General features: G+C 38.2%; 1 protein-coding gene across 5 annotated transcripts; it reads left to right on the forward strand.

The window, feature by feature from the left end:
• Nucleotides 1-94: 94 nt before the first annotated feature.
• tbc1d1 (TBC1 (tre-2/USP6, BUB2, cdc16) domain family, member 1) lies at nt 95-27,778 on the forward strand. Of its 5 annotated transcripts, XM_033966231.2 has the most exons (23): nt 125-247; nt 652-1,234; nt 9,186-9,749; nt 10,655-10,744; nt 10,831-10,935; nt 11,574-11,706; nt 11,876-11,967; nt 12,713-12,829; nt 12,905-13,027; nt 13,114-13,250; nt 14,410-14,664; nt 15,953-16,066; nt 16,216-16,329; nt 17,026-17,159; nt 19,845-20,045; nt 21,778-21,939; nt 22,259-22,417; nt 23,282-23,382; nt 23,516-23,659; nt 24,030-24,189; nt 24,723-24,892; nt 25,911-26,087; nt 26,801-27,778. In XM_033966231.2, exons 2-23 carry the CDS (start codon nt 689-691, stop codon nt 27,077-27,079), a joined length of 4,077 nt encoding a protein of 1,358 aa, XP_033822122.1. In that variant the 5' UTR covers nt 125-247; nt 652-688; the 3' UTR covers nt 27,080-27,778. The 5 variants fall into 5 exon arrangements, with proteins under 5 accessions (XP_055082529.1, XP_033822132.1, XP_033822122.1 ...); XM_055226554.1 differs by lacking the exon at nt 15,953-16,066 and having other exon boundaries at nt 95-247; XM_055226656.1 differs by lacking the exons at nt 125-247; nt 652-1,234 and adding an exon at nt 2,649-2,847.

Here is a 27,778-nt window from a genome sequence, read left to right on the forward strand (position 1 = left end):
TATACAGAAACAGTGCTGTCCATGCGAGCAGCATGCGCCTGTCATGCTCAGTCTAAATGCAGGGGGAGAAGGGGCAGAACAGGGAGGTAGAGACGAGCCTGTCTTCTAAATTTAACTTGGACTAGAGGCCGCTGGGGCTGGTGCTTGGCAGATCCACGCTTCCTGTGTTTGGAGCGTCTGTGTGCGTCCTGTGCGCGTGCTGCTCTTCTGATCCATTTCTGGTGAAGTTGCCTCGTGCGGACTGCAGGTAAGCCGCGCGGGATCAGCCGGGACTAGTTTCATTTACTTGTTTGTGCTCGTGTTCGTAGACAGTAAGTTAACCGACAGATGACAGGTGTTTTTCATATAACACTGAGTTATTTCATTTCCAACATGTAACGTTCAGATAAATAATTTAAAGCATAAGCCTACTTATCATTGTATAACCTCAAATATCTGTGTAGAGTAAACACGCGGCTCTGCTCCAGTCGCAGTGATCACAGAATACCTGACATGTCTCGTCCTTGAGACTCCAAAGAGTAGGTCAACCTCCAAGGCCACGTGTGTCATGTGTAAACAACAGCAGGTGGTCATAGCTGTATCCTTCAAATGGCCCTTTGACTGGGACAGTACTGTATAAAAGCAGATCTGTTCCTCTCTCGTATGTTTCAGGTAAATCAGATGCACACCGTCCCTGCCCACTCAAAACATGGAGGGGCTTTTCTTTGAGGTGAATCCTAGAGGCAGTAAACGACCTGAGCCACGTCTCACTTCAAACCACCATTCCTGTCCCTCACTTTTAAACCTCAGCTCTCCTTCTGTGGGCTCTGAGAAGTATGACCGAAAGAGAACTGCATCATGGGGAGGAGTGAGAGATGTGGAGGAGGAAGAGGTACAGTACAGACTGCAGCTGATTGGCTCACTACCTGTTCACCTCCTAACCACTATGCCCATGCTGCCCTGGGTTGTGGCTGAGATCATGAGGTCCAAGAGGCGCAGGTCGACGGGAACAAAACCGAGCACATCTGGAAGTGATGTGTTGCTCTGCATATCTGCGTCCTGGGTGCGCTGTGTGTCTGTGTCTGTGGAGGGTGTGGAATGGCACCCATTAAGGCACACAGTCCTGTTTGAATGTCAACCACACCAGGTGACCAAACTGCTTCACAACAGCCAGGAGCCCAACAGTTTTGGCTTTTTGGTCAAAGGGTCTTCCACATGTGCCTGCTATGTCTTCCAGTGCAATGAAACTACCAAGGTATGAACACAAACATATTATAATGAGATAGGGAGGTAAAAAATGTGTTATAGCCAATATCTGTGTAATCCCTCAGTTGTCCAGGTCTGGTCCATAGAAAAGAAACTTCAATTCTGACAACTGGACAAAAGTACAATAGATAATAGGCCTACTTAGCACATCCCTTTAGATAAATATGAAGCAGTGTCCACCAGCAATCTGACCAGAACTGAAGAAGCCACTTGGATGAGCGGGAAAATGTCTTCATTCTAAAACTTTTGTCCAGTTGACAGAACTGAAATTTTCTTTCGTTATAACCTGTTTCTTGTGGGACGTCATAAAAATTTGACAAGTTTGAAATGCAAAACTTGTCTGTCTGTACACTAATAAAAATGAAGACATACAGTTTCATGGGGTGCAGTGCTAACAGCCTTTGTGCTTGTGCCGGGTGTCAGACATCTGATCATTACACGCCTGTGCCATACCAACAGCATACCAACTTAGGCAGTCAAATGTCACATATGAAGACAGCAAAGCATATTAAAGAGTACTGAAATGTATTTGTATCATATCAACATTGATTTAGTTCATTATCAATTTGTAAATATTTTAAAACATATAAACAAGATGTAAGACACACCATAGACATTATAAAAGCATGCTGCTGATTGAATAGCCTCACAGAGAGTAATACTGTGTTGAGTGGAAATAACTGGATTCTCCAAAGATTATTTCAGACATAGATTATGGAGGCTGTTTCTACCATCCATTCATATTATAAAACCAGAGCTATGGGTGTTATATTACCTACACATTGTTCATAATAAATAAAACTTGTAGAGTGTAGTACTTAAAGTTGCCCACTAGATGTCACTATTCAAAACATTTTCGGTAAAGCTTGATAAACTTTTTATTTATTTATTTTTTATTACAAATTGTTCAGTACTTGATTTTTTAATGCGTATCATGCATTCCTATATTTTTAAATAATATATTGACCAAAAAAAAAAAAAGTCTGATTAACCCGTTTATGCACCTCCACCTGTTACACTTCGATCTGTAAAGTCCATCTGTAAAGTCCATATGTACAACAACTCCATATGTACAAGTCTATATATAAACTCCATGTGTAAAGTCCATATATAAACTACATATATAAACTCCACATGTACAGCTGAGGCAGTTTTATCACGTATCGGACAGACCACCCGAGACCACCGCCTTAAACGTTTGAGTTCCCCGGGAGGAACTGTTTTCCAGTGTCCCAGCTCATTGGAGGACGTTTCTTATCAAGTGGGCCAAAATTCCCTCGAATATAACCAGCTCATTCTTTCAAAATAAAATCAAAGTGTGTATTTTCCACAGAGTGAGACTATTACTGTGAAACTGTCGAGTGCAGCTATGGTTTTTTCAGTTCATAGTTGTCTCACTTCGAAGGCGCACTCCACTCGCCTCGGCTCCTTCTGGAAGAGTGAAGACAACTTTGAAATGAAGTAACCGCAAGTTTCAGGGCAAAATCTGAGCGAAGAAGTGTCCAGGATCTCAACGGTGTTTTTGGCAAGTTTATGGCGAATGGGATGAAAGCACGACTCCAGTTATTTAACCTGTTCAACGTCAAACAAGAGCAGAAAGATGTGAGTCCAGTTTAATGGATGAGTTTGGTTAAATGTGCTATGCTAAGTTGACAGTTAGCTAAAACAGTGGATGTGTTACTTGAGTTAGCACATCAGGTCTTTGCATTATGATGGCATTATGTTGGCTAAATGACCAAGTGAACCAAGCTGTTTTTAGAAAATGAAGTTAAGTTGTTAAGTTTAAAAAAAGAAACGCCATGTTTTGGTTTTCAAAGTTGTGAAGTTACAAGTGAAACGGTCGGAAAGTCCTGATTCCAGACATTATTACTAACGGATCTGTCATGGTATATTTTAATTATAATGTTTACAACTTGTAGTTTTCTTCTATAGCTTCATCATTGTCTTCTAACCTCACAGTCTATGCATCTAATACATCTTTATCATCAGTAAAATTATTCGCAATGGCCACGTGATCAGCAGCAGGTTACAGGTTAGAGCAGGAGATATGGGTCTGTAATGTGACTGTAACACACTGTAACTGTGAACATCATGGTACAGGTTACAGTAGGAGGCATGGATCTGTAATGTGACTGTAACACACTGTAACTGTGAACATCATGGTACAGGTTACAGTAGGAGCCATGGATCTGTAACAGAACATGATGTTACAGGTTACTGGAGGCATGGATCTGTAACTGTGAGCATGATGTTACAAGTGACAGTAGGAGGCATGGATCTGTAATGTGACTAACACACTGTAATTGTGAACATGATGTTACAGGTTACAGTAGGAGTCATGGATCCGTAACTGAACATGATGTTACAGGTTACTGGAGGCATGGATCTGTAACTGTGAGCATGATGTTACAAGTGACAGTAGGAGGCATGGATCTGTAATGTGACTAACACACTGTAATTGTGAACATGATGTTACAGGTTACAGTAGGAGTCATGGATCCGTAACTGAACATGATGTTACAGGTTACAGTAACTGAAAACATGATGTGGGTAACTTATCAAAAGTAAGGCCAACCCCACGTTAAGAAGCGTTTGTATATAATGCATATAGTTATTTGTGCGTTTTGTTATGATCATGCACAAACATTTTATTCACACTTCATATACACTTCAGATGAGTTAAACATTTTTCTATGTTATACATTCACATATTAAGTGTAGTTATTGCATTTTAGACAGGCTCTCTTTAGGACACTCTGTCTTGAACTACCACATGAAATTCCAGTCTGTTTAGCTGCTTGAAGTGACTCATGGTGATGCCTCCAGATGTATTGTGTCTGATTGTGGCAAGAGGACTTCGAGGAAGTTGAATGATGTTTTACATGGTCAAATGTTTTGCTGGCTACCATCATAAATGCTTCTTCTGGAGTGGCTCCATTTTCCTAGAGTAAGTGCTAGAGTTGTGGTATCATTTTATGGTAAGTGAGCAGATTGGTCGATAAATGGTTAGACAAAAAAATACCTATCATAATTTAGATTATTAACTCAAAGTAGAGTTCAAGTTTCAGACCCTCATTTTTCATCTGTCAGTGTTGCATGACATTCTGCCTTTTAATGTTCTATAGATTACCTCATTTACCCTTTATTTTACCAGGAAGCACCATGAAATAGAATCTCTTTTTGAGAGAGACCAGGCCAAGAGGCAACTCAGCAGACAAAGTAAAACAGTAGTATCACAGTGTCATGTGACACACACAAATGCTCTGGTATAAAAAACCCTCCATAAAGATCAAAATCCAGTCAAAATCCCGCCTTGACAGTCCGTCTGGTTGTCAGTTTTTGTACATCTTGCTTTAATTGTTGTTGATTTTTTTGAGAGTTTTGTAAAAAAACAAAAACAAAAAAAACACTTGATCTAAAGAGTTTTAGAGGTATCACACAGGTATCCATTACTCTTCCTGAATCAATCTTTACCCTCTCTTGTTTGACTCAGCAGAAGAATGAGCCCTTGTCTCTCTTTAATATTGGTTATTTGATTGTACACTCTTCTGATTAGTTGAACTGTGTTTTTGAACTGAGTTAGGTGAAGACATCACTTGCCATATCAGTTTATGCAAGTAGTGTGTTTCTGTTCGTTATATGGTTTGTGAGCTGTACTTTGAACTTTTAAAGTGCCTTCTCCCCCGGCCTCAAACACATGACTGTGGGAAATGCAGAAGAGTTTTTCTTGGCTGAGTGTGTCACTGCTTTTAAGGGACATTCCACATACAGTTTTAACTTAATCATTCTTCTTTTGTTTCTGTCATTTTGGGAAAGACCCTTTAAAGTTTTGATATTGACCAGTAACTTAACCTTTTTAATGACTATTTAACACTTAAAATTTTACTTTCTTTATATAAAATAATAACACAAATTTGTCAGAATACTTTACAGGCTCTACTGGTGTTACTCAAAAAAAAAATAAAAAAAATAAAATAAATATATATATATATATATATATATATATATATATATATATATATATAATATATATATTTATATATATAATATATATATATAATATATATTTTTATATATATATTATATATATTATATATATATATATATATATATATATTATATATATATATATATATATATTATATATATATATATATATATATATATATATATATATATATATATAAAATAGATATTCCTATTTTGGAAAAGCGTATGCATTTGGTTTCCACTTTTTATGAAAGTTTTTATCAGTAGGGCAAGTAATATAGCAGATCTGAAAAGCAGTGATCCTTTCACAACAGAACTCAGTGTTGTCCCTTTTGATCTTTTGATCCCGAAAACCTTTGTGGATTTGTGAGTCTGCGCTGCTTAAGACTCGTGTTTTCATATAGTATACCCTGTTTAGTCTCAGTTTACTTCCTGTTTCTTGCATCCAAAAATGTGTGTACTTGATGGAAAAAGTTAAGATTGACTCCAACAAAGTAAATATATTTATACTAACTGACTAACTGGGTGTTCACACTACTATATAGCAGCTTCTGTTTTATGGTGCCACTGCTTGTGTCACTTCCTTCTTTTCTAGGTCAGTACTACAGAAGTCTTATTTATTTCTGGCTTGAGAAGAGTTAGTGAGCATTTTCAGTGTTGTTTCTCTGTAAAAGGCCGAGTGTGTAGGTCACCGCCTGGGGCCCTGTCCGGCTGCTTCCTGTGGGAGTCTGACATCATGTAAACCGTCGCTCTGCAGGGACTTTTGATGCCAGGATCGTCCTCTTCCCCATGTGTCCTATATTTCCATCTTAGTTTAATCAAGAACAAGTCAAAACGAGCAAAACTACCATGAAGACGTGATTCTTGATGTAGTGTCATAACGGGCAAGAAGTTAAGGTTGATCGGAGCTTAAGAATCTACTGGTGTTAATAAAGGAGCTTGTTGTGTTCAGAGTTAGTATTAATTAATTTATTTTTTTACTTTTTAAGTCAAAGAATTTAGGTGTTTTTATTTCAACCAGCATTTTTTTTCAGACAACACATCCGTTTTCATCATTTCACATGATTTAATATATAAAGTTTACCTTAATCTCATCCTAAAATGACGGTGGCATGTACTTCTTAAGTCAAAAAGAAATTTTACATTTTTTAGTAATGAGTGAGTTCCCTGTTTATTTAAAAACTTATAGAACTGAAAACCACAATGATATGGATCTAGATCAATAGATTTTTTTTCTTTATAGTCTGGTGTTATTATGGAGAACTTTTGTTGGTGATTTGATCGCTATTGGCAATATTGTTAATTGTCCTACAGTAGTGGAAAGTAACGAAGTACAAGTAGTAAAGTGTAAAAAAAAAAAAAAAAAAAGAAAAAACTTTTTTAAAAGCGCACTTAAATAGTTTTACTTAAGCAGATTTTTGCCTCTGTGTCTGTACTTTTACTTAAGACTTAAGTAACAGAAATGAGTACTTCATCCACCACTGTCCTATCGCTAATCATATCAGCTGAAGAACTTAATTTTGTAGCCTAAACACACAGAAAGGGCTTTTAGTGGGAGCAAAGGTTTCTCAAACAAAGAATATACAAGTATGAGAGCAGTAGCTCATCAGGTATGTGGAGCAGACTGTGCCAGTCTGACAAAGTTATTGTTTTTATGAATAACACAATTCAAGCTGAGACAAGATTCAGCAGGACAGGACTGAAACAGTGTGTGCGTCTGTGTGTTTGTGTGTGTGGGAGCGTGAACATTATGTAGCAGCCGAGGCATGAGCTCAAATCTGACTCAACCATTACTTCTGCTTAGCCTGACGACTTCCACCTTTTTGTTATCTTTGTGTTGTACCTCCTCAAAGCTTTTCAAAATTAGGTCCACCACCATTTTGGGGACAGGGGCAGTGCTATGATGTCATGTCTGTTAATGATTAAACACTGTATTTAAACATTGGAGTATATAATGTTTTGCTTATTTAAGCTCCAGCTTTTAAGTAGCAGTAGCAAAGAGCCAGGCTGTTAATGGAATTTAGTCATGGAAAGACTGGACAGAAAAAAACGATCTTTGTGAGCGAGTGCCCACGGCCCATTGGAGCTGGACTGTCCTCTCTCAACCCCCACCTCAACACAGCCTTTTTCAGCCATTTCAGTTCCCTCTTTAAAACAATAGGAAGTTCAGGTATCCAGCATTTTCTGTGACTGAATTCACTCTTGTCCTTGCCCTTGAATGCATCTTTAGTTGTAGAGTATTTTTGTTTTGATGTACAACACTACCCCTTTTTAATACAAATTAAAAGTCATGGCTCTGCAAAGTACATCAATTATGTGTATATGTGTATATATATATATATATATATATATATATATATATATAACTCCTGTGTTTGCTGGTACATAAGACACACACAGCAATAGTTAACACAGTGAACTAATAAAGAAATTATGTGGAGAGTTGGGGTCATGCTGAGGTTACAAAACTAGTGGAAGTCAAACATGAAACAATGCCGCAATGTTTAAAAGTGTAAGATCAAATGACGGTGAATACAAAGTTCTGCTTTTGGGGATGTAAAGCTTTCTGATTCTCTGAGCTACAGATTTGCATACAGAGAGCTGCGATCTGTATGGTTTTTAACAAGTTATTGCTGGGTTTCAGATACTAGAATGTGATTTCATACTTTCAGATGGGGGGGACAAGAGAGCGTTTTCCTTGCTTTGTGATTACCTTGCACTTTGCCATGAAATATCCAAAAGGTAAAGTGACAAATGTTGAACCTGATCATTTCTATTATTGATTAGACCCAAGACCTCTCTATATTACAACAGAAACTTGCATTATGACAATATTCATTTTAGCTGCCCCCCGTCTGTATTAAATATTATTGGCCTATAGAATGTTGTGTCTTCTGAAACCCAGCAATTGTTCAATACATGATAGACGGAACAATCATTTTTGGGGGTCAGTATTTATTGCGGGTGCTTTTTCTGTACTAATATCGGAAATTTTTGGTTATTTTTTTGTATTAAGATGAGATTTGAGCTGTAAAAGGTTGAACTATGAACTTCTATGTCTCGTTATAGATGAGAACTGTTGCATTCATATTTTTAACAAAAGAACAGTTTTTTGGGGTATAATTCTGCTTCATTGTTTGGCTTCAATTAGAGATAGACTGATATGTGTTTATTATTATTATTATTTAAATTTACTACAAACTCTCCCTCAAGCCCTTTTTTAACCACAAACCTTTATGTGAGCTGTATCACATTTAGTGCAGTTGTCTCTTCGTATTAAAGTGTTAAAATAAAGCTTTGTGTGTACGTTCTAGGCATCAAATTCACCAAAGCACAATATTGGCCTGAGCTGGAGATGTAAGGCTGATAGCTGATGTGTTAAAAAGTTCAAATATCAGCCCTATATATCGGTTGGCCGATTATACTTCAAACAGATTTGTTATCATGACAGGCCTATGTATAAGCTGTACAGCCACCAGACTACATTTCAGGTCAGGCCTTTACACGTGTCAAGGGAAAAATCTGCCCTTTTGTTCATGTGTTGCTTTGCTCAACCTGACAATTGTTATTCATTTTTTTCAAGTTCAAGACTATAAACTGCTTACATTGTCACTAGCAAAACTGGATGTCCTCTCGGCCGATCACAATCACAAAGCTGTTACATTCTTTGTATTTCCAAGACGTGCTTTTGTGCAGAGTTGAAGTGATCCATTTGTGATGCCACATGTGACTGTATCTTTGACAACATGTCATATATTCTCTGAAATGTTTCTTTTTTTCTGGCCACTATTAATATTGCAAGAAATAAGATCATATTTTTGAATGCAGCTTTTGTCCTCTCAGCAGTTCAGTGTAGTTGTTTTATCTGTTTATGGAAATAGAAAGAAGTTGTCCTTGTCCTCAGGTTAAGAAAACTGCTGCTCGTATTAATAAATAAATATGTTTTGTAGGTCCCTGAGATCATCAGTACGCTGAGGCAGGTGGGGAAGAGCTCTGCGCGTAACAATGACACTTCTACTTCCACACTTTCTGGAGGAAACGATGTCTGTGAAAAACCCCTCAACATTTCTTCTGCCCCAAGTGGACTCAGCGCCACTGGACCCATTTCTCCTACGGCTTTTGCCAAAAAGTTTGAGGTGCTGTTCTGTGGTCGTGTGAGTGTAGCTCACAAGAAGGCCCCCCCTGCCCTGATCGATGAGTGTATAGAAAAGTTCAGCCAGCTGCATGGCTCTGGACAGAGAGAGGCAGGAGGCAGTGGGCTGGTGGATGGACTGAAGAGGGCTCTGTCGCTCCAGTCCAATGGACTGGGTGCAATTACAAATGCTACGCAGAGTCCGAATACTACCAAGAAACCTGTCCTGGTTAAACGGGACTCTAGCCTCCCCTCTTTACATGCCCTGGATGAAAATGGACTTGCCCCAGAGATGTCCAACAACAACACTACAGATGCACAGAACAAATGTGCAGAAATACAGCCCACCAGCCTGCTCGAGAACCGGACCATGCTCTTCACGGTAATGTTCATTTCAACAATAAGACAACAGTAGTTTCTTAGTGTTGTGTATCTGCTCTATAGTTGTTTGTTTTTGTTTTTTTTATGTATTCATATTTTTCCCTCTCCGTGTCGAGAGGAGCCAGCAGAGATGGCTTGGGCATCTGTTCCAAATGCCTCCCGGACACCTCCCAGGAGAGGTGTTCTGGGCATGTCCCACTAGGAGGAGGCCCCAGGGAAAACCCAGGACACGCTGGAGGGACTGTGTCTCTCGGCTGGCCTGGGAACACCTTGGGGTCCTGCTGGAGGAAATGTTTGGGGTGAGGGAAGTCTGAGAGTCTCTGTTTAGACTGCTGTGTCCGCAGATCAGTCCCATGTAAGAGGAAGATGGATGGATTTTTTAATTTTTATTATTTGGCATGTTTGCAAGGGCTTAAGGTTAAGATGAGGTTAATGCATCAAAATAATAGCTGGATTTGTGTTTTCTTCTGATAGACTTGCAGAGAAATTAGTCATTATATAATTTAGTTTTTGAATGACACAGCAGTGTTAAATGCTGACTATGCGCTCAAATGAGCTTAACTGCTCTTTCAACCTGACCCCTTTGTAACCGCGGTGCTTTGTGGCCAAAAAGGGGTTTCCTGTTTGGTATCAGGCTTGCTCTGGTCACTATTCACACCGGAAGCCTCAGTGCCTGCACAATGAGGTCATCATTGTGCTCAAATCACAGCACTTGTAATATGTTCTTTTAATGATTTTTTTTTTAACTGAAAATAGTTTTAATCTTTAACCAAGTTGTTGTACTAAGTCAGTAGTTTATTTGTTTTAAGTTTGAGATGTGGTGGAAATGCATGAACTCATTTTGAACCATACATTTCTCATAACAAATGTTCAAGTGTTTGATTGTAGCAGTGTTTTTGTGTTTAGGTCGGGAGGTCTCAGATTTATTTAGTCAGTCCAGACACTAAGAAAGTTGCTATGGAGAAGAGCTTCAGAGAAATCTCCTTCTGCTCACAGGTTTTAAACCCACATTTATACTTTGATTTAAATATAACAATGATTTTTATTTTAATGTCCTTTAACCTTTGACTGTTACTCTGCAGGGTATTCGTCACGTAGATCACTTTGGCTTCATTTGTAGAGAGACGGTAGAGGGAGGAAACTTCCAATTTGTTTGTTACGTTTTCCAGTGTACTGATGAGTTGCTGGTGAGAGACTCATAATAGAAATTAATCACTTAAAATACAGAATATTTTATTTATATTTATATATATATATATAATATAATATATAATATATATAATATATGCCACAAGTGCAATTTAATAATGTGTTGATAAACATTTAATCAGACTTGCACATGTTTTAAATGGACACATGGCCTTTTTTTCTGTATTTTAAAAGGGTGCCCATGAAAAAGAGAATCTGAGTGCTCTCATTGGGCTCTCCCTGTATAAATAAAGATACATAAATAAATGAAATCTTGGAAAAAACACACACAAGATGAAATAAAAATGAAAATAAAAATTGCTAAATAATTATCTCATTTGTACATTTTTAAACAACAGTTCCACATGACGTCTTCCAGTTTCACTTTCAGATGCTTGTAATACAAGTTCCTCCTTTAGTAGTGTTACTCATGCTGTGTAGTGATACATTTACACTGACTGCACATGTCACAGCTATTACATTATCGTATAATAAATATGGAAGCTAATTGCATTATTCAGGCAGTGGCTTCCTTAATATCGGTGGCTGGCATCTTCACATCTATAATTGATTTACATAGTTACAAAAACACAGCATTATTCAAGAGCATAATAAAGATCCACGTTTGCCTTGACAGGTAGATGAAGTCATGTTGACTTTGAAGCAGGCCTTCTCTGTAGCCGCCATGCAGCAGAATGCAAAGACCCAAAGTCAACAGTGTGACAGTTGTCCTATGCAACAGCTCCATAAACTGTGTGAAAGGATAGAAGGTAACTCAAACCTCTGTGTAATGTGTATCTGCTGGATGCTTCGTGTGCCTCATTGACATACAGTTGATTTATTTGGTGACTTGTTTAACATTTTATTATGTCAAAATATTCTCTTTCCTCATTGTATATGCCATAATAACAACAAGGTTGTTGTTTTTTTTTTGTCTAGGTTTGCATCCATCCAAAACCAAACTAGAGCTACAACGACATTTAGCAACATTGGACAACCATGACCAAGCTTCAGTCTTTGAAAACACTATGGTATGTTATTCTTCAATGCCCTATCATTTTAAATGTGCTATAAAAATAGTTTTAAGACTGTGTTTATCTGTATTACAAATATCTTGTTATGGAATTACTACTACTCCAAAAATAAAGATTAGATGGGGAAGTTTTAATTTGTTTGAAACTCAAGTGACACCTGCTGGTAATGTAGCTCCACTTCAGTCCTTGACTCTTCACTATGTACAGAGGTGGAACAAAGCAAAGTAAAAGTAGTAAAGGACTGTATTTAAGTAAATTACAGATACCTAAAATTTATAGTTAAGTCAATTTTAAAGTGGATGCTTTATACTTTCACTTCACTACATTTAAGAGCAGGTGTCTGTACTTTCCAGCCCTGTTAAAAAATGTTGTGGACTAGAAAGTAATAGTTGTTGTTGGGGGTTTTTTATTGTTTGAGACTTGCTGAAAAGACTGAGTGTTTATTTTTAACACGTTTATAATTTGAGCTAAGATACTTGTGCATTTTATTCTTCAAGTACATTTTTAAACAGGTACTTTAACATTTGTGTAATCCCTCAGTCATTCAGGTCTGATCAAAAGAAAAAATAAAATCAAATAATAAATGATTTTTCTCTTGTTTTTACTTAAGCAGATTTTTTTCTTGTGATGCTTTTACTTGTACTGGAGTATTCTTCTGATCCAGTATCTTTACTTTTAGTTAAGTAACAAAATCACGTACTTCTTCCACCACCTACTATATATCGTTATATTTCTTCTGCAGAGGGCCCGGCCAAAGGGAGACCAAGAGGAAAATGAACTGATAATGACATCCTTGAGGAATTTATACGAGGAAAGACAAAAGACCCACCAGCACTCCATAGTTACAGACTCTAAACTGGTATGATTTCTTTTGATTTAAACTCCAGACACTACTGATCCCTCCTGTGTAAATGCTGTTATTTCTGATGTGTAGGTTTGTGCGGAGGCTCCAGTGACTGTGGAGGTGCAGCAGCAGAGCACGAGTCGACAGAGACTTGAGCAGTTTAAGAGCCGAGCCAAACGTTCCCTGACTGAATCTCTGGAAGGCATCTGGAAGGTAGAAAACGCTGGTACTTTATGACTGTTTACTTTACTTACATGTACTGTACTGTGAGTTACGTAATGGGCTCTGTCTGTTGATAGGGGAGCAGCAAGTCCCGCACGCAGAAAGAAAACACTGAGAGGAGCTTGTCTATGTCTACAGTCAACAGTACTCTGGACCAGCCCTGTTCGTATGACCCCTTACCTGACCCTGAACTGCGGCCAAACAGCCCACTGAAGTACTCACACTTTTTGTTTCCTTTGTAGAGTTAGATGTTAAATGGACTTTGTATGATATTACAGTAATTGAAAATTCCCAGTTACTAGTCAAAACCTTTGAATAACAATTTGGGTTTTTATCTCTAAATGAGGCTGCACTTTGTTTATTTTCTGATGAAGAATCCACCATGTGCTTTTCTCTGTGGCATTGCTTTGCCTGGAATAGCAAAATCAAATTTAAATTCTGTCAACTGGACAAACGTTTTATAGTGGAGACGTCTCACTCATTCAAGCCTCTTCAGATTGCTGGTGAACACTGCTTTATCTATCTAACACTGAATGTTCCACTGTATAGCATTAAACACATATGGATCTGGCATTTATTCAATTACATGTGTCTTATTGCAAAAAGGAAAAAAAATATTATACGTGGAATTCTAAGTAATTTTACTTAAGAACAAACCACCAAGTTCTATTTTTCACTTCTCATCTCTTTGGGCTCAGATCTGCTTCTGCTGCATCTATGAAAGCTCAGATACACAAAGTTCAGAGTTTTTGTAGCGGACCACTTATTTCTTTGTCAAGTTGTGTTTTTATAGGTCTTAAACATGGATAGTCACTGTACGTACACACATGGCCTGACCTTCTTATTGCAGTGGAGGTAAAGCTGGATCATTCCAAAAAAAAATTCCAATGAGAAAAGCAGGTACTATATCATTACAATAATTGCTATACCAACTTATTGTTCAGTATATGAAGGTTGGAACAATATATTAATTAATAAGGTCATATTTGAGCCAAAGAAGTTACAACAAATAACTTTGAATCGCTAATTAATGGCTCATTCTGCCATTTATTTAGCTCATGGTTTTAATGAAATGTCTATTTAAAAAATGTTTACTGGGATTATCCTGCTTTGTGTCAGTGGCTCAAAATAGTTTCAAAATTATCATTTATCGCAATATGTTATTGTGACAGACCTAGCAAGTACCCTCCACCAGAAATCTTACAAAGTGCACCTTTTTAACATTACAGTGTTTTTATTTGGTCAACAACATATTAATTATAATACTTGGCTGATAATGTATAGAAAAAATATTACACTTCCTTCTCAGTTTGAAACTCTTGTGTTTTCAAATACTCTTACTACTAATGCAATTTTTCCACTGACTTTTGCAGATGCCACAACTCGACCGGTGACCTGAAGCGTCTGGACGGTTCTCTGTCCCAGTCCTCTACAGTACCTGTTGACACTCCGTGCTCTCAGAGTTTCCGTCGCAGAGCCAGCACTTACAGCCACCCGCCCACTCCGTCCTCTGCGGAGTACGTGCCTGTGCTCACCGTTACACGGGCACCACAGGATCCTTCTGCTGCCACCAAACCCAAACTCGTACGGCACTACTCCGTTAGCACCGACAGCCCACACCAAAGCAAGTAAGAACTGATCGCCAACAAATTTATATCACTACATCATTTGTTTGGTTGGTAATTGTGCTTCAATCAGTTTTTGCAAGAGTTTATTGATCAAGAGTAAACCAAAAACCCATAGTCTGAATGCAACTAATTTTTACCGAGGGATGCACTGGTAGTAGTTTTGATTTTGCTGCCAATGCTGGAAAAGTTTAATGGATCAGATATTGAGTCCAGATCTTTTGATGCTGATCTGATACTCCAACCAGCCATATTAGGGGCTCAAACACAGATATAACAAATTCAACTGTGTAAACATGGACATGCCAAACCCAGTTTTATTAAAGCTCAGAAACTACAGATTCAGTCACTGAGGTTTTTTTTTAGAATCCCCTCATTTATTTCACAGGAGTGACAGTACCTCAGTTGGTAGAATGTTTGTCCACTGATCCAAAGTTTGGCGGTGCGATTCCAGCTCCCAAAGATGAATACTGTCATTGTGTTCTTGTCCTTGGGCAAGACACTTAACTCACCTTGAGGAATGTGTGTGTGAACGGGTGAGTGGTTCCTAAATGTAAATTGCTTTGAAGGTAGAAAAAGCTCTATATATAAAATTGTGACCACTTACCATGACTATTTACATTACATTCAGCCGGTTTGTTGTTGTAAAGTTCCTACAGTGGCCGTATGAATAATATTATCATGATCATAGTAAGTTTTATCATTCTAATTTTTAAGGATGGACCAGTTCTTTATTTACTGAATTTATTTATACAGGGAGAGCCCAATGAGAGCACTCAGACTCCTTTTTCATGGGCCTCCTGTTCAACTACAGAAAAATGCAAACAAAGAAACAAAAAAAAACAAATAACTACACAATTCGGTTTAAAACATTAAAACAGGTGCAGGTATGAGTATAAATGTTTGTCACCAGATTATTAAATTGCATGTGTGGCGCCAAAGTATCCAATTTTGCAGGTCCATTTTTGGGAAGAAAAACAGCCAAAAGACCTTTTTCCTGTTTCAGTCCTGGTGCTGCTTGTCCTTAGACTTACACAATCATGTGATCTTGTTATCAGTTGATACCGGGAAATACTCAAAGCCAAAGTGTCGATATCAGTTTCTGAACTGAAAAAGCTGCATCAGTGCATCCCTAATTCTCGCTAACAACTAAAAACAAGCTAAAACACTGACTGATTGTAAAGTTGACTGCTTAACTAACAAAATTGATCTTTTCTATTGGTCCAGTCACCTTTCCACACGTTAAACTTAAATATGTTTCTCTCTGACCTGCTTTTTGTTCTGAGTTTAGACTTGTGTCGACAAACTCTTCCCTTCCTCCTGTCTCTCCCTATTCTTCATTCTCCTCTTTGCTCCCACATCACCCCTCTTCTCCTCTAACGGGAGCCAGACTCAGCAAAAGAAGGTGAGCACACTCTACTGGCCAATCACCTGCTTTGCATTTAATAATTTCTCACATCCTTGTGTTTCTTGAGCATTTTAATGTGTTGTTTTTACATGTTGTCCCATTTATCCATTTTTGTACTGCTTATTTTACCTCCATCTCCGTGTTAGTCCTCTGGGTGGCCTTCGCGCTCGTCTTCAGTCCTCTTCCTCTGTCCCTAATTTTCTGAAATTTCAATTCTTGGCTCCTGTTCAAGAAAATGAGAATCCTGAAACAAAAATCAGGTACACACATTGTTTTACTTGTAACAATTCTCAATGAATGTTCCAATTTCATTCACTAGTTCTCTTACTTCTGGAAGCCCAACTTTTTTTTTTTTTTGTGGAAATGATCATTAGTTAAAAAAATTTTTAAATGCGTATTGTGTATCTATAGTTTGACCAACTCTTATTCGAGCCCACTGAGTTTCATAAGACAGGTTTAAAATAGAGAGGAATAAAATAAAGAAACATAGAGTGTTAATCGTTTTTAAATAGTATTTAGTGGGTCACTAGCTATAGTCGATGTCCTGGTCCTTGTAATGTTCATACGCTTCCATTACAATTAGGCCTGTGCAGTTAATTGCATATTAATGGACTTGTGAGTGATTATTTTCACATTGTCAGTGATTAGCTTAATTAGCTACATTGATTGGAGCAGAGTTTAGACTCCATAGAGGAACATTTGAATTTCTTTGTCTTAAATGATAACGGAGTGGAAAGGATTGATTAGTTTCAGGTTTATTTAAAAAGTCTGTCTCGTATAGGTTCTTGGACCTTATTAAAAACTATTTGTATCTCCACATGAGATAAAAAGATAAAATGTTTTGCCATATTGTACAGCCCTAAATACAAACTACAGTTGTATACTTTTACAAAACAAACAGAAGGACAACCCCTGACATTCACAATTTGCTTTGTTTCCTTTCCTGTCCTTTTCAGTGATGTAGCAGCTTTGTCCACTCCAGTACCAAATCAAGAGATCGGAGAAAGTCCTTTGCGCGGACATCGTCACTCCTGGAGACAGCAGATCTTTCTGAGAGTTGCTACACCACAGAAAGGAACAGAGGCCAATGGTGACAATGTAGTATTATTATTATTGTTTATTGTATATTATTGCTAGGATTGTGTCTTTTTACAAATGTCCTTATGCAGAGATGATGCACTCAGGATAAGCCACTTGATGTGACTTGCAAAATAATAGTTTTCATAGTTGTTTAGATCCCTGCCTCTACCGTTAGAGGGCAGCAAAGTTTACATATTTTGCCTCCAAAAAAACACAAAACCATCATCAGACCTAGACACAAATCTAGGCACATGGACAATAATAATAATAATAATAATAATAATAATAATAATAATAATAATAATAATTAACAATAACAACAAAATAATAATAAAGAAAAATATTATTACCATGACCAAAAAAGACAAAATCATGTGCAAAATGTAAAAATCATGATACAGTGATGTTACTGAACATGTTAATCTTATAATCTTATAAATAGTGTTGTGTCATAACTCCTTTTTGTTTTGGACTCTGTAGGCTCTGTTCATCCCAGTAGATTTGTCTAATAAAAGGAAAATGGAGATAGGATGACACTTTAAATCCACTCCAAATCTCAAACTGTTAAAACAGGATTAACAGGATTTATACTTGTCACTGTGAATTCTTTCCTTTTCATGGGAAGCTGTTTGACGTGTTTTAGTTGGACAAAAATTCCAGTTCCCATAACAGAAAGTAAAATATGACTTGGATTTTACTGCGAGTTCTTCGTTGCATGAGGTCATGGGTGTGTCCAGTGTGTGCAGGGGGAGGTTCAAGGTCGTGTTGACTGTCCACACACAGACAGCGCCAAAGCGCCAGTCTTGTTGACCCACTTTGCATTTGTGAGCATGTAGTTATCAGAAGAACTGACGGGGCCCTGTCTGTGCTCAGAAGGGTTTGCTCAGGGAGTGGTTTGTGCCACCTCAAGTTACATGTTACTAGATTGTTTTAGTATGACTGATGCAGGTCAGTGGTAATGGATGCATACTGATCCTCAGAAGATAGCACTTTTGTTTGAAGTAATTTATCACAGTAAGATTTAGGTCATTTGTGCTGTAGACTGCATTACAGTCTGTGTTTGTCTAACTAATATATCTCTCAGTCTGGCATGTCTTTGCACCACTTAAAACATAAGGGCTGTTGTTTGTATAGAGATTTTGCAGGTTTCAACACACAGAGACACAATCACCTTTACAAGACGCACAGACGTCAGTTGACCTCACCTGTTATAAACGTTGTGTTGGAAAATGAATTTAAAATAAGTTCTATCTGCTCTTAAACATTTGTTTGTATGGAGACGTTCAGTGAAAATCTGACACCTATCACATCAGCCACCTGTGCGTGTGGTGAGGCTATAACTGTCAACATCGAGTGAAGCACTTGTATCGGAATAGTTGTTATGGGTCTATTCTAAACAACACTGGCTATTTTGAGGTTTGGGATCCACCCTGCACTTTGGGGTGGAGTCGCAAAAACACTTTTTCTGTGCATTTCTAACCACCCGGTAAATTTGTCCGTTTAGAAATGGGTTTCGTTTTTTTAGTAAGAAAATAACAGCAAAGAGAGAAAAAGCATTTTTACCTAAACTGATGCAAATTTTAGCCAATATTTAATTAATCCGTATGTTTGTGTATATATATTTTTTATGTATTTATTTATATATATGTGTGTCTGTGAGTGTGTGTGTATATGTTTATATGTATATGTATATATGTGTGTATGAAATATTTGTATATATATATATAAAATATACATACATATATATATATATATATATATATATATATATATATATATATATATTCTATAGATTACATATAGTTTTAGAATGAAGTCATGTTTCATTTTTTGATATTTTATTAAAATACAGTAAAATGTCCTGTAACACTTTTCTTTAAACTGTAGAATGAGTCTCTTGTGTTAGAGACAGTTCATAAAGGTATAAGGCATAAATGTAAGCATGTATACATCATTTAATAAATATACACCTACAAAAAAATATACAAGCAGTTTCATGCTGGGATCCAAAGGGCGTCCTGCGGTGTGACATGAAAAATCACATATTTAAAAAGGTGATAGTTACCCAAAAATCAGAAGGCGCTCCCCTGACATGTGTGCACCAGGAAGAGCTCTAGTAAAAAGAAATAATAATCATATTTTACTTTTTTACTTTTTGTAAAATTAAACTTTTCTAAAAACTTGCAAACATCCATCACTTTGATGAAGTGTGACTATTCTAATTGTAAAAATATATTATTATAAGAATGGACATTTACATCATTATTAAACTAGCACTAGAGACATAGTAAATAATTTTTTGACATGGCAAATTTGTAGTGAATGTCCAGCAGGGTGACAGGAGAGGTCATACAGGGCAGGTCGACATGTCTCAAATTAAAAGAGCTGTGCAAAAAAATTTTGAAGAACTGATTTGTTTTTGAAAATAAGATATTTTTTGGATTTTGCAACAATGTCACAATGCAGGACAGAAAAAAGGTGTTACATTCCCAAAGTCAAGTACCAATATATATTAATTATATATATTTATATATATTATTTGTCTGTGTATAAGTATATATATTTATATGTAAATGTATATACAGTATAATATAACGAGTACAAGAGCAGTTATAATAAATACACATATGGATATTTGCATTTATTTCAATCATTATTTCATCTGTTATTCTCTTACATCTGTTGTGCCCCATAGAGCGAGGAGGTGATTTGTGTCTGGATGGGGGTCATGTGTGCTCTGGCCCGGCTGCGCTGGCTACAGGGGATCTGTCCATGAGGCCAGTACCTGAGGAGAGGAGCCGGAGGAGCAGAGAGGAGCTGAGGGAGCTGTGGAGGAAGGCCATCCTGCAGCAGATCCTCCTGCAGAGAATGGAGCGCGAGAACCAGAAACTCCAGGGTCAGTTTGGGTCAAATGACTTGTGCTGCTAAAAATGTTCAAATGATGTCCATCATTATGTTTCATACAGTTATTGTCTGTCTGTTTGATCACAAGAGCAAGTCATGTATGTTGCAAAAGGGTATTTATTTAGTTGAATTTCTAAAGTAGCTAATCATAGTGTCCTCCTCAGTCATCGTTTAAAATTTCACTTTACATTTTCCATCCATCTTCTATTAACACTGTTATTCTGATGTTCACTGTAGTTGTTTGTGTGCGTGTATTTAGTAGGTGTGCCCAAAACACACCACTTTTCTCCTGACCTAGTTGGCACATAACTGCACACACCTCGGACGCCTCCTGCAGTGTACACAATTGTTAATCCACAAATCACCACATTGATAGAAATTACTCCTGAAAGCAGGGTGTGGTGAGAATGTGCCTGAATGCTGACGTCGTTATTTGTGTTTTTCCCGCGCGCCTCCGGTTGCTCACTATTTATCAAGGCGGAGTCTGCTCCTCAGGCCTCCTGATTTGATATTTGCAGCTTACTTAATGTAGCAGTAAAAACTCCCATAGGTTTTGTGTATCTTTGTCAGCTCCAGGGTGTGGTGTGTTATCCTGCCCTGTGTTATCTAGGGTGGAGTGCTGCACTGACAGATGCAGAGAAGCGGACAGTATCACACGGACAGAGGGCCGTGTCTCTGCAGCTGATAAGCCACACAGTCCAGCTACGGCCTCCTCAGAAGCATCTATTCTTAAACTCGTTCTTAATGGAGTTTTTATGGTGTCCAGATAGTTTCTCATTGCATTTCCCATATTACCATTACTAACATTTCTCCCTTTTTTCTTTGTAACCTTTTAACAGTCTTATGACCCCACCACAGTCTCAAAAGTACTGCAGAACAAATTGCACTGAAAGAAGTTGTTGAACAAGCATTCAAAAATACAAAAAAATAAAATAAAATCAGGCAGGGAATTGAACCCATAATGCCCCTTAGACTTCAGACTTCATGTTTATAATTTTTTTCAAATAGTTTGTATAATGTTGCAGCTATAAATGGTTGAATTTGTATTGCCATTTCAACATATAAAGAGTAACTGCATTTAATAATCATCTCATTCTTCGTGTTCTCCCCATAGATCTGCAACTTGTCACTTAGACACATCTCAGGGCTGTATGGACACACATATCTTTTGTTTCACGGAGGTTTAAAAAGTTGCTTATTGTCTTGGTGATGAGGTCACTCCCCTGCAGCTGGTCACTGGGCGGGAAACACTGAAGCGCACTGGGTGGGGACCTCTATTAGGGAATGAAAGACAGAATGTGGGTGAAGGATGAAATGCATAAAGAATAAAATGGAAGGCTTGTCAGAAAAGTGAACGTTTAGATTAATAGTTTTCTAGAGAAGAGTGTTTACAAAAGAACTGGGTGTGCCTCATCATCTTTGATCATTGATCAACAAGCAGTGAAATTATATTTTTGCACTGCTTATGTAATTTACGTGTGATGCAATGGTGAGCAAAACAGTTATGTAGATGTAGCTACAAATTACACTTAAATTTTTTCTTTGTACTTTTTGTTTTTCTCTATATGGCGCTTTTCCACCTTCAAGGCCCTCAAAGCGCTTTACACTCACCCATTCACACACACTTTCATACCCCAGTGTACTCAGCCAGTGATGTTTAATATCTAATATCTGCACTGCTTTGCATTACTTGTTTCTAATCATGTACATTCATGTTTTTATAGACTCAGAAAATGATCTGCAAAATAAGCGACTGAAGCTGGACTATGAGGAGATCACTCCATGCCTGAAGGATGTCACTCTGGTTTGGGAGAAGATGCTAGGGACTCCTGGAAGGGCAAAGGTCAAGTTTGACCCTGAGGCCATCCATGCTGCACTTACACATGGTATGTTTTCTTAAAATGACAACGTTGAGACAGAGAAAGTTGCAAAGTAAAAAAATATATATAAAGAATGACAGCTTTTATAAAATGTTGTCAGGTTGTAGATGTATTATATGTTGCAAGTTTAGCAATAACTTTAAGTCACAGAATGAGCATGAGGTACAGCTGTGCTCTTAGCCTCAAATATTCATTCAGATATCTTTATAATTTCAGGAATGTATGAAATCTGTTTTTACACAAATGTAGCTGTTGACATGACATGCCCCTTGGATGTTTGTGACTCCCTCCTCCCCTTTACTCAAGTCTGCGTTCTGTCCAACAGGTGTCCCGAGGCAACACAGAGGAGAGATTTGGAAGTTTCTCTCTGAGCAGTTTCTTTTGCGACAGACTGTCCCATCACGACCTCCGGCCAATGATATTCCATATAAAGAACTGCTTAAACAGCTAACATCACAGCAGCATGCCATTCTCATCGACCTTGGTATTAAAACATTTTACATTGCTTTACTGTCAAACTAAATTTGTGAAACTAACGCTTTTTCACTTTCACACCCCCGTACACCCAAAAGTCACACATATACAACGCCTACACCCCACCCTAACAGCTCCCACATCTACACACAATAAAAAGTTGCAGGGTTGATATGGAGAAGAGTCAACCACATCTGTGCCTCCCATACATCACAGCAGACACTTCCTTAAGGCACAGGAGGGATGGCTACATTATTTTAACAAACATTAAGCGCCTCCAGCACATTCCAGTCGTGCACACTCACACGGTGATCATTGTCTTCTCTCAGCACAGTAAGTCAAGACGTCCTCTGTCCTAAACACACACACTGCTGCCAATGACATGTCATCCTCCCTAAGTATGCCCCTCCACTCGTCCCAGACCCTCATTAAGTTGTCATGTGTGAAAAGAGCTGGTCCTCTGCTGCTGAACATGTTGGGTCTTACTAAGTCTTTTGCATTAGCACACATTCATGAGTGCTTTTTCAAGTGTTTGTAAGTAAGACAACTTGGAATGGGTTGGCACATGCTTATACAGTGAGCCTTTGTAACATCAACACAAAAGTGTAAAGTCTAGCATCCTCAGGCAAAGTTTGGGAGAGTGTATACGTTGTTCCACACCCAGAGCCTTGCCGTCTCCGGGGCCGACAGATGATCTGTCCTGAAGATTAAAACTTATAAATCATTTTGATTAAAATTGATATTATTTATTGTTGTCTTGCCTATCAGTCGGATCTAAAGAATCAATAGATTCTTTGTCTGGCTATTAATCAGACACAGTCATAACAAGTTTGTAAAGTCTTACATCAGATGATAGTTGTTTTGTTTCCATCAGGTCGCACTTTTCCTACTCATCCATATTTCCAGGCTCAGCTGGGGGCAGGGCAGCTGTCTCTCTATAACCTGCTCAAGGCCTATTCGTTGCTGGATCCTGAGGTATTCTTCTCTTTAGTTTCTGCTCTGGCCATAGCATTTACAATAACCAATATGTAAAGTCGACTCTCTTTGGGTCTTGACTGTCTCTTTTGTCCCTGCCTGTTTAGATGCAAGTCTGTGTTTGTTGTTGTAGGTGGGCTACTGCCAGGGCCTGTCCTTCATTGCTGGAGTACTTCTGTTACACATGGGGGAGGAGGATGCCTTCAACATGCTCAAATTTCTCATGTATGATATGGGCTTGCGCAAACAGTACAGGCCTGATATGATTATACTTCAGGTAAGATTGAACTCATGTTGAGATCTGCACCTAAGAATGCATTCTGTTTCAGAAGCTGTGTGCATATTATTATTCACATATTATACACATACAAAGCGTCTTTCTGTTTAGTGTTTTATTTACTTTGGTTGTTAGGCAGATATATTGGCACATGTTTCACTGAACTGTCTGTTCAGACATGCATTTCTGATCAGGCCAAACAGCACAATGGTAAAAATAGGAGACACACCTCATATTAAGATATTATTGCATTGTTATTTAATTCACGCTAGGTTTCTCAACAAAGTAATGACGCACAATGATACACAGCCCTCCTCACAATAGCATCTTTGTCACAGTTAGTATCCTAAGTGTATGTTTTATTTTGCAGATTCAGATGTATCAGTTGTCCCGGCTGCTCCATGATTATCACAGGGATCTGTACACTCACCTGGAGCAGCAGGAGATTGGGCCCAGCTTGTATGCTACTCCTTGGTTTCTCACCATCTTTGCGTCTCACTTCCCTCTCGGCTTTGTGGCCAGAGTCTTTGGTAACAGCAGGTTTTTACTTGACACCATGACAGATGTCTTTTTTTTAATTTTCTGCTCAATTTCTTCGATGATAGTCGCTCACTGAACCAGACTGTCCGGCTCCTTGTGCTTATCTGAGTGTAACGCCATGTTGGTCTGTGTGAGCCTGCATCGTTATTGCATTCATGGTGAAGAATTTGGTATCAAATGTTAGGCGCCGCACGTCCCCTCCCATTCTTAATCTGTTGTATGATCTTGGGCCTAGCCCTTTTCCACACCCTGCTCTATTCAAAGGCCTTCACACAAATACACCTACACAGCTTCCACATATCCTCTCTGACCTGTATTTATGTTTGCTTATACTTTTATTTCTGACGTCAATGTATTGATCATAAAAAGCTGCTTAAGTCTCTGATCAACAGTGAGCTCTGCTGTGACTGATTGTCTTTTGTTAATATGGTGACATGATACCAACTGTGCTTTACTCTGCATTTGTTGACCTGAATTCAACCCTCATCTTTGACAGGACCCATTGTTTTTCTCTGTTTGTCAGATATGCTATTCCTCCAGGGGTCAGAGGTCATCTTCAAGGTAGCTTTAAGTCTCCTGGGGAGCCACAAGCCTCTCATCTTACAACATGACAGTCTAGAGTCCATAGTGGATTTCATCAAAACCACATTGCCTAATTTGGGGTTGGTGCAAATGGAGAAGACGATAAACCAGGTTGGTCTGAGCAATGTTTAAGCGTCTTTGGCTTTACATGACATAGAAGTCGTTTCAAATGAGGAAAATGACATTAAAACATCAACAGACAGTTAACTCAAAAGCATTTACAGACTGAGGATTCCTTCTCAGCTCTAATTACATCTACTTTCATAATGTTTGCCTACGTCATGGATGTTTTTATTTTTAAAGCAGTAGCTCACCCTGGTCATGATCTTGGCACGCTTGTCATTGTCATTTTTACAAGAATGTACATAATGCAATACAGTGTATTATGAAAAGCTATAAATATCAACCCCACCCAGTGTCATCAAACCTTTCACCTGTCGTTGGCAACAATACAATATGAACACAACACATTTCAATTTATCTCAGAATCAGCCACATGTGAAGAATGCATTGATCTTATAAATATTTAGTAGATAGTCAAATCATGTATGAGCTTGTCTGGACTTTCCCCTGTGCCACTATCTTCATGCAGCATGTGTATGTAGCTGTCAGGTGACTCACAGTTTCACCAATAATAACAGTGAATGTATGCACTTGAAGCATGTGTGCAAAACTGGTCCCATTTGCTTATGTGTTATAGAGAACAGGAAACAAATACGACTGATATATGTTTTTCAGCTCATATTGCATATTTTAAAGATTTTAAGCATTAATTTTGGTAAAGTTCAACAATGTTATTTTTGGGAAAACAATTGCTGTGTGAGTGTTTGGCTAATCTTATCTGAAAATGTAGCTTTTATGCCTCATGTAATTTATAAAGTTAAATCAACTATTGCAAAATATTGATAACATGAAGGTAAAATGGTCATTATGTCTATTAACATTTTGCAACTTTGACTTAATTAAAATTATTTTGAAGGTGTCCCTATGATCTGATGCCAAAGTTATGGTCATAAAAAGTTTTACTCAGATCTTGGGTAATGACAGATGAGCTCAAAGTTCTTGATCACTTCTTAACTACATAAGTACTGGTGGCAACTTGAAATAATGCTAAAATGTATTGTTTTAGGTGTGTGAAATGGATGTATCGAAGCAGCTCCAGGCCTATGAAGTGGAGTACCATGTTCTGCAGGATGAGCTTCTGGACACACCCCCAACCCTCAACCAACAGCAGCGGGCGGCACAGCTGGAACGGACCAATCAGAGCCTCCGGCAGCAAAACCTGGACCTGCTCGAGGAACTTCAGGTGAACACACAGACGCTTTAAAAAGTCTATCAAGTAAGAGTAAAAAAGCATTTGGGAAAACTTCAGACAGAATCTTAAAGAGTAACTGTTGGGACATGATATCTAATTTAAAGTTTAAAGTCAATGTAAAATGAAGGCAAGGCAAGTTTATTTGTACAGCACAATTCGTACACAAAATAATTCGAAGTGCTGAATAAGAAAGACTTTAAAATCACACAAATCAAAATATAAATAATCATCATAAAATTTACATTAAAAGAGAAGAGTGCAGAATAAAAAACTTTCAGTCATATGCACAGCTAAACAGAATCGTTTAGAGCCTGGAGTTAAACATTGTCAAAGTAGAGGCCTGTTTCACATCTTCAGGAAGTTTCAGGTTTTAGTTGTGTAAACCTGAAACGCTGATTCTCCATGTTTAGTCCTCACTCTGGGCACCAGCAGGAGGCCGGTCCTTGAAGTCCTCAGTATGAAATGGTTCATATGGCACTAACATGTAACACTAACATTGACGGGAAAGACAAAACATGAAGTAATGTGTAAAATCTGGTATCTTGTAAACTCAAGTAAGAGTAATCCTACCTCAGTAAAAATACTGAGGTATGTGGCTAGAAAAGTTCTATTTCTTCAAAAAGTTACTCAAGCAAATGTACTACCCCCCTCTGATTAGCATAATTAGCACCATATGATTAAACAGCTGACCCCTCCTCTCCCAGGTGTCCCATGCTCGTGTGTGTAGCCTGGAGAGCAGAGTGGAGGCTCTGGTCCAGTCTGACAGTCAGCTGAGGGAGCAGGTGACGGAGCTGGAGCAGGAGAAGCAGCAGCTGATCAGCACAGTCACCCGCCTTCAGGAACTCCTCAACAGTCTGGGAATACTCGCATCCCCAGACGCACAGTCCCTTTCCCCTCCCGCCAGGACCGCACCTGCAAATGCACACACCTGTGATCCTGGACCCACCCTGCCACACCCTCTAGCCCTCCCAGAAGATTTGTAATTTAACCCAATTTCAAATTGTCAATGTAAGTGGACATGAAATTGTTTGTACCCAAAGGACATAACTGAGGGGGGCGGGGTGGGGCTGATTCTGCACCAAAAATATGATTTGAATTATAGCACTGACCATGTCCACTTCTGCAACTAGACTGATTGGCACGTCTGTGTTTTTGAATGTCCACAGATGAAGGCCTTGGCCAAAAAAGTCAGTAGATGGTGTGAACCGTAAGTTGTTTGCAATAAGCTGTGTTAATTAAAAGGTCCAAGATATTGTCTCTACAGTATAATAATTATGTTTGATTCCACTGTGTTTTGATTTTACCATTGACTGTTTTGTTTATGTGCCATTTCCCAAGCACTATGCTTTAAACCTCACTTAAACTGCTTCACCCAAAGAACCACACACTTTTGTACTGCTTGTTGAGATACTTTGCTAACTCAGTAGTAGCCATGCCTTTTACTTTAGAGAGCCAGAGCAATCAAAGCCGGTCCCATTGTCTTTTATTGAGACACATTTGTGTTAATGATTTACTGTATTGTACACTGAAGTTCCTCCACAGGATCTTCGTATCTGAACATTTGAAAGTGTTACTGTGTGTCTGTGTGTGTTGCTTTACACTGTTTAAGATATTTTACTTGCACATTGTTTCTATGTTTTAATGAATCTTCAGTATCTTTAAATATATTTCTTATTCTTTCA

Source organism: Periophthalmus magnuspinnatus, chromosome 1 (assembly GCF_009829125.3).
Source record: "Periophthalmus magnuspinnatus isolate fPerMag1 chromosome 1, fPerMag1.2.pri, whole genome shotgun sequence".
NCBI lineage: Eukaryota > Metazoa > Chordata > Actinopteri > Gobiiformes > Gobiidae > Periophthalmus > Periophthalmus magnuspinnatus.

Coding starts and splice junctions, on each gene's coding strand:
- tbc1d1 (XM_033966231.2), top strand. CDS start 689: ATGGAGGGGCTTTTCTTTGAGGTGAATCCTAGAGGCAGTAAACGACCT. Junction 9,750..10,654: donor ACCGGACCATGCTCTTCACG/GTAATGTTCATT, acceptor TTTTGTGTTTAG/GTCGGGAGGTCTCAGATTTA. Junction 22,418..23,281: donor TGCCATTCTCATCGACCTTG/GTATTAAAACAT, acceptor TGTTTCCATCAG/GTCGCACTTTTCCTACTCAT.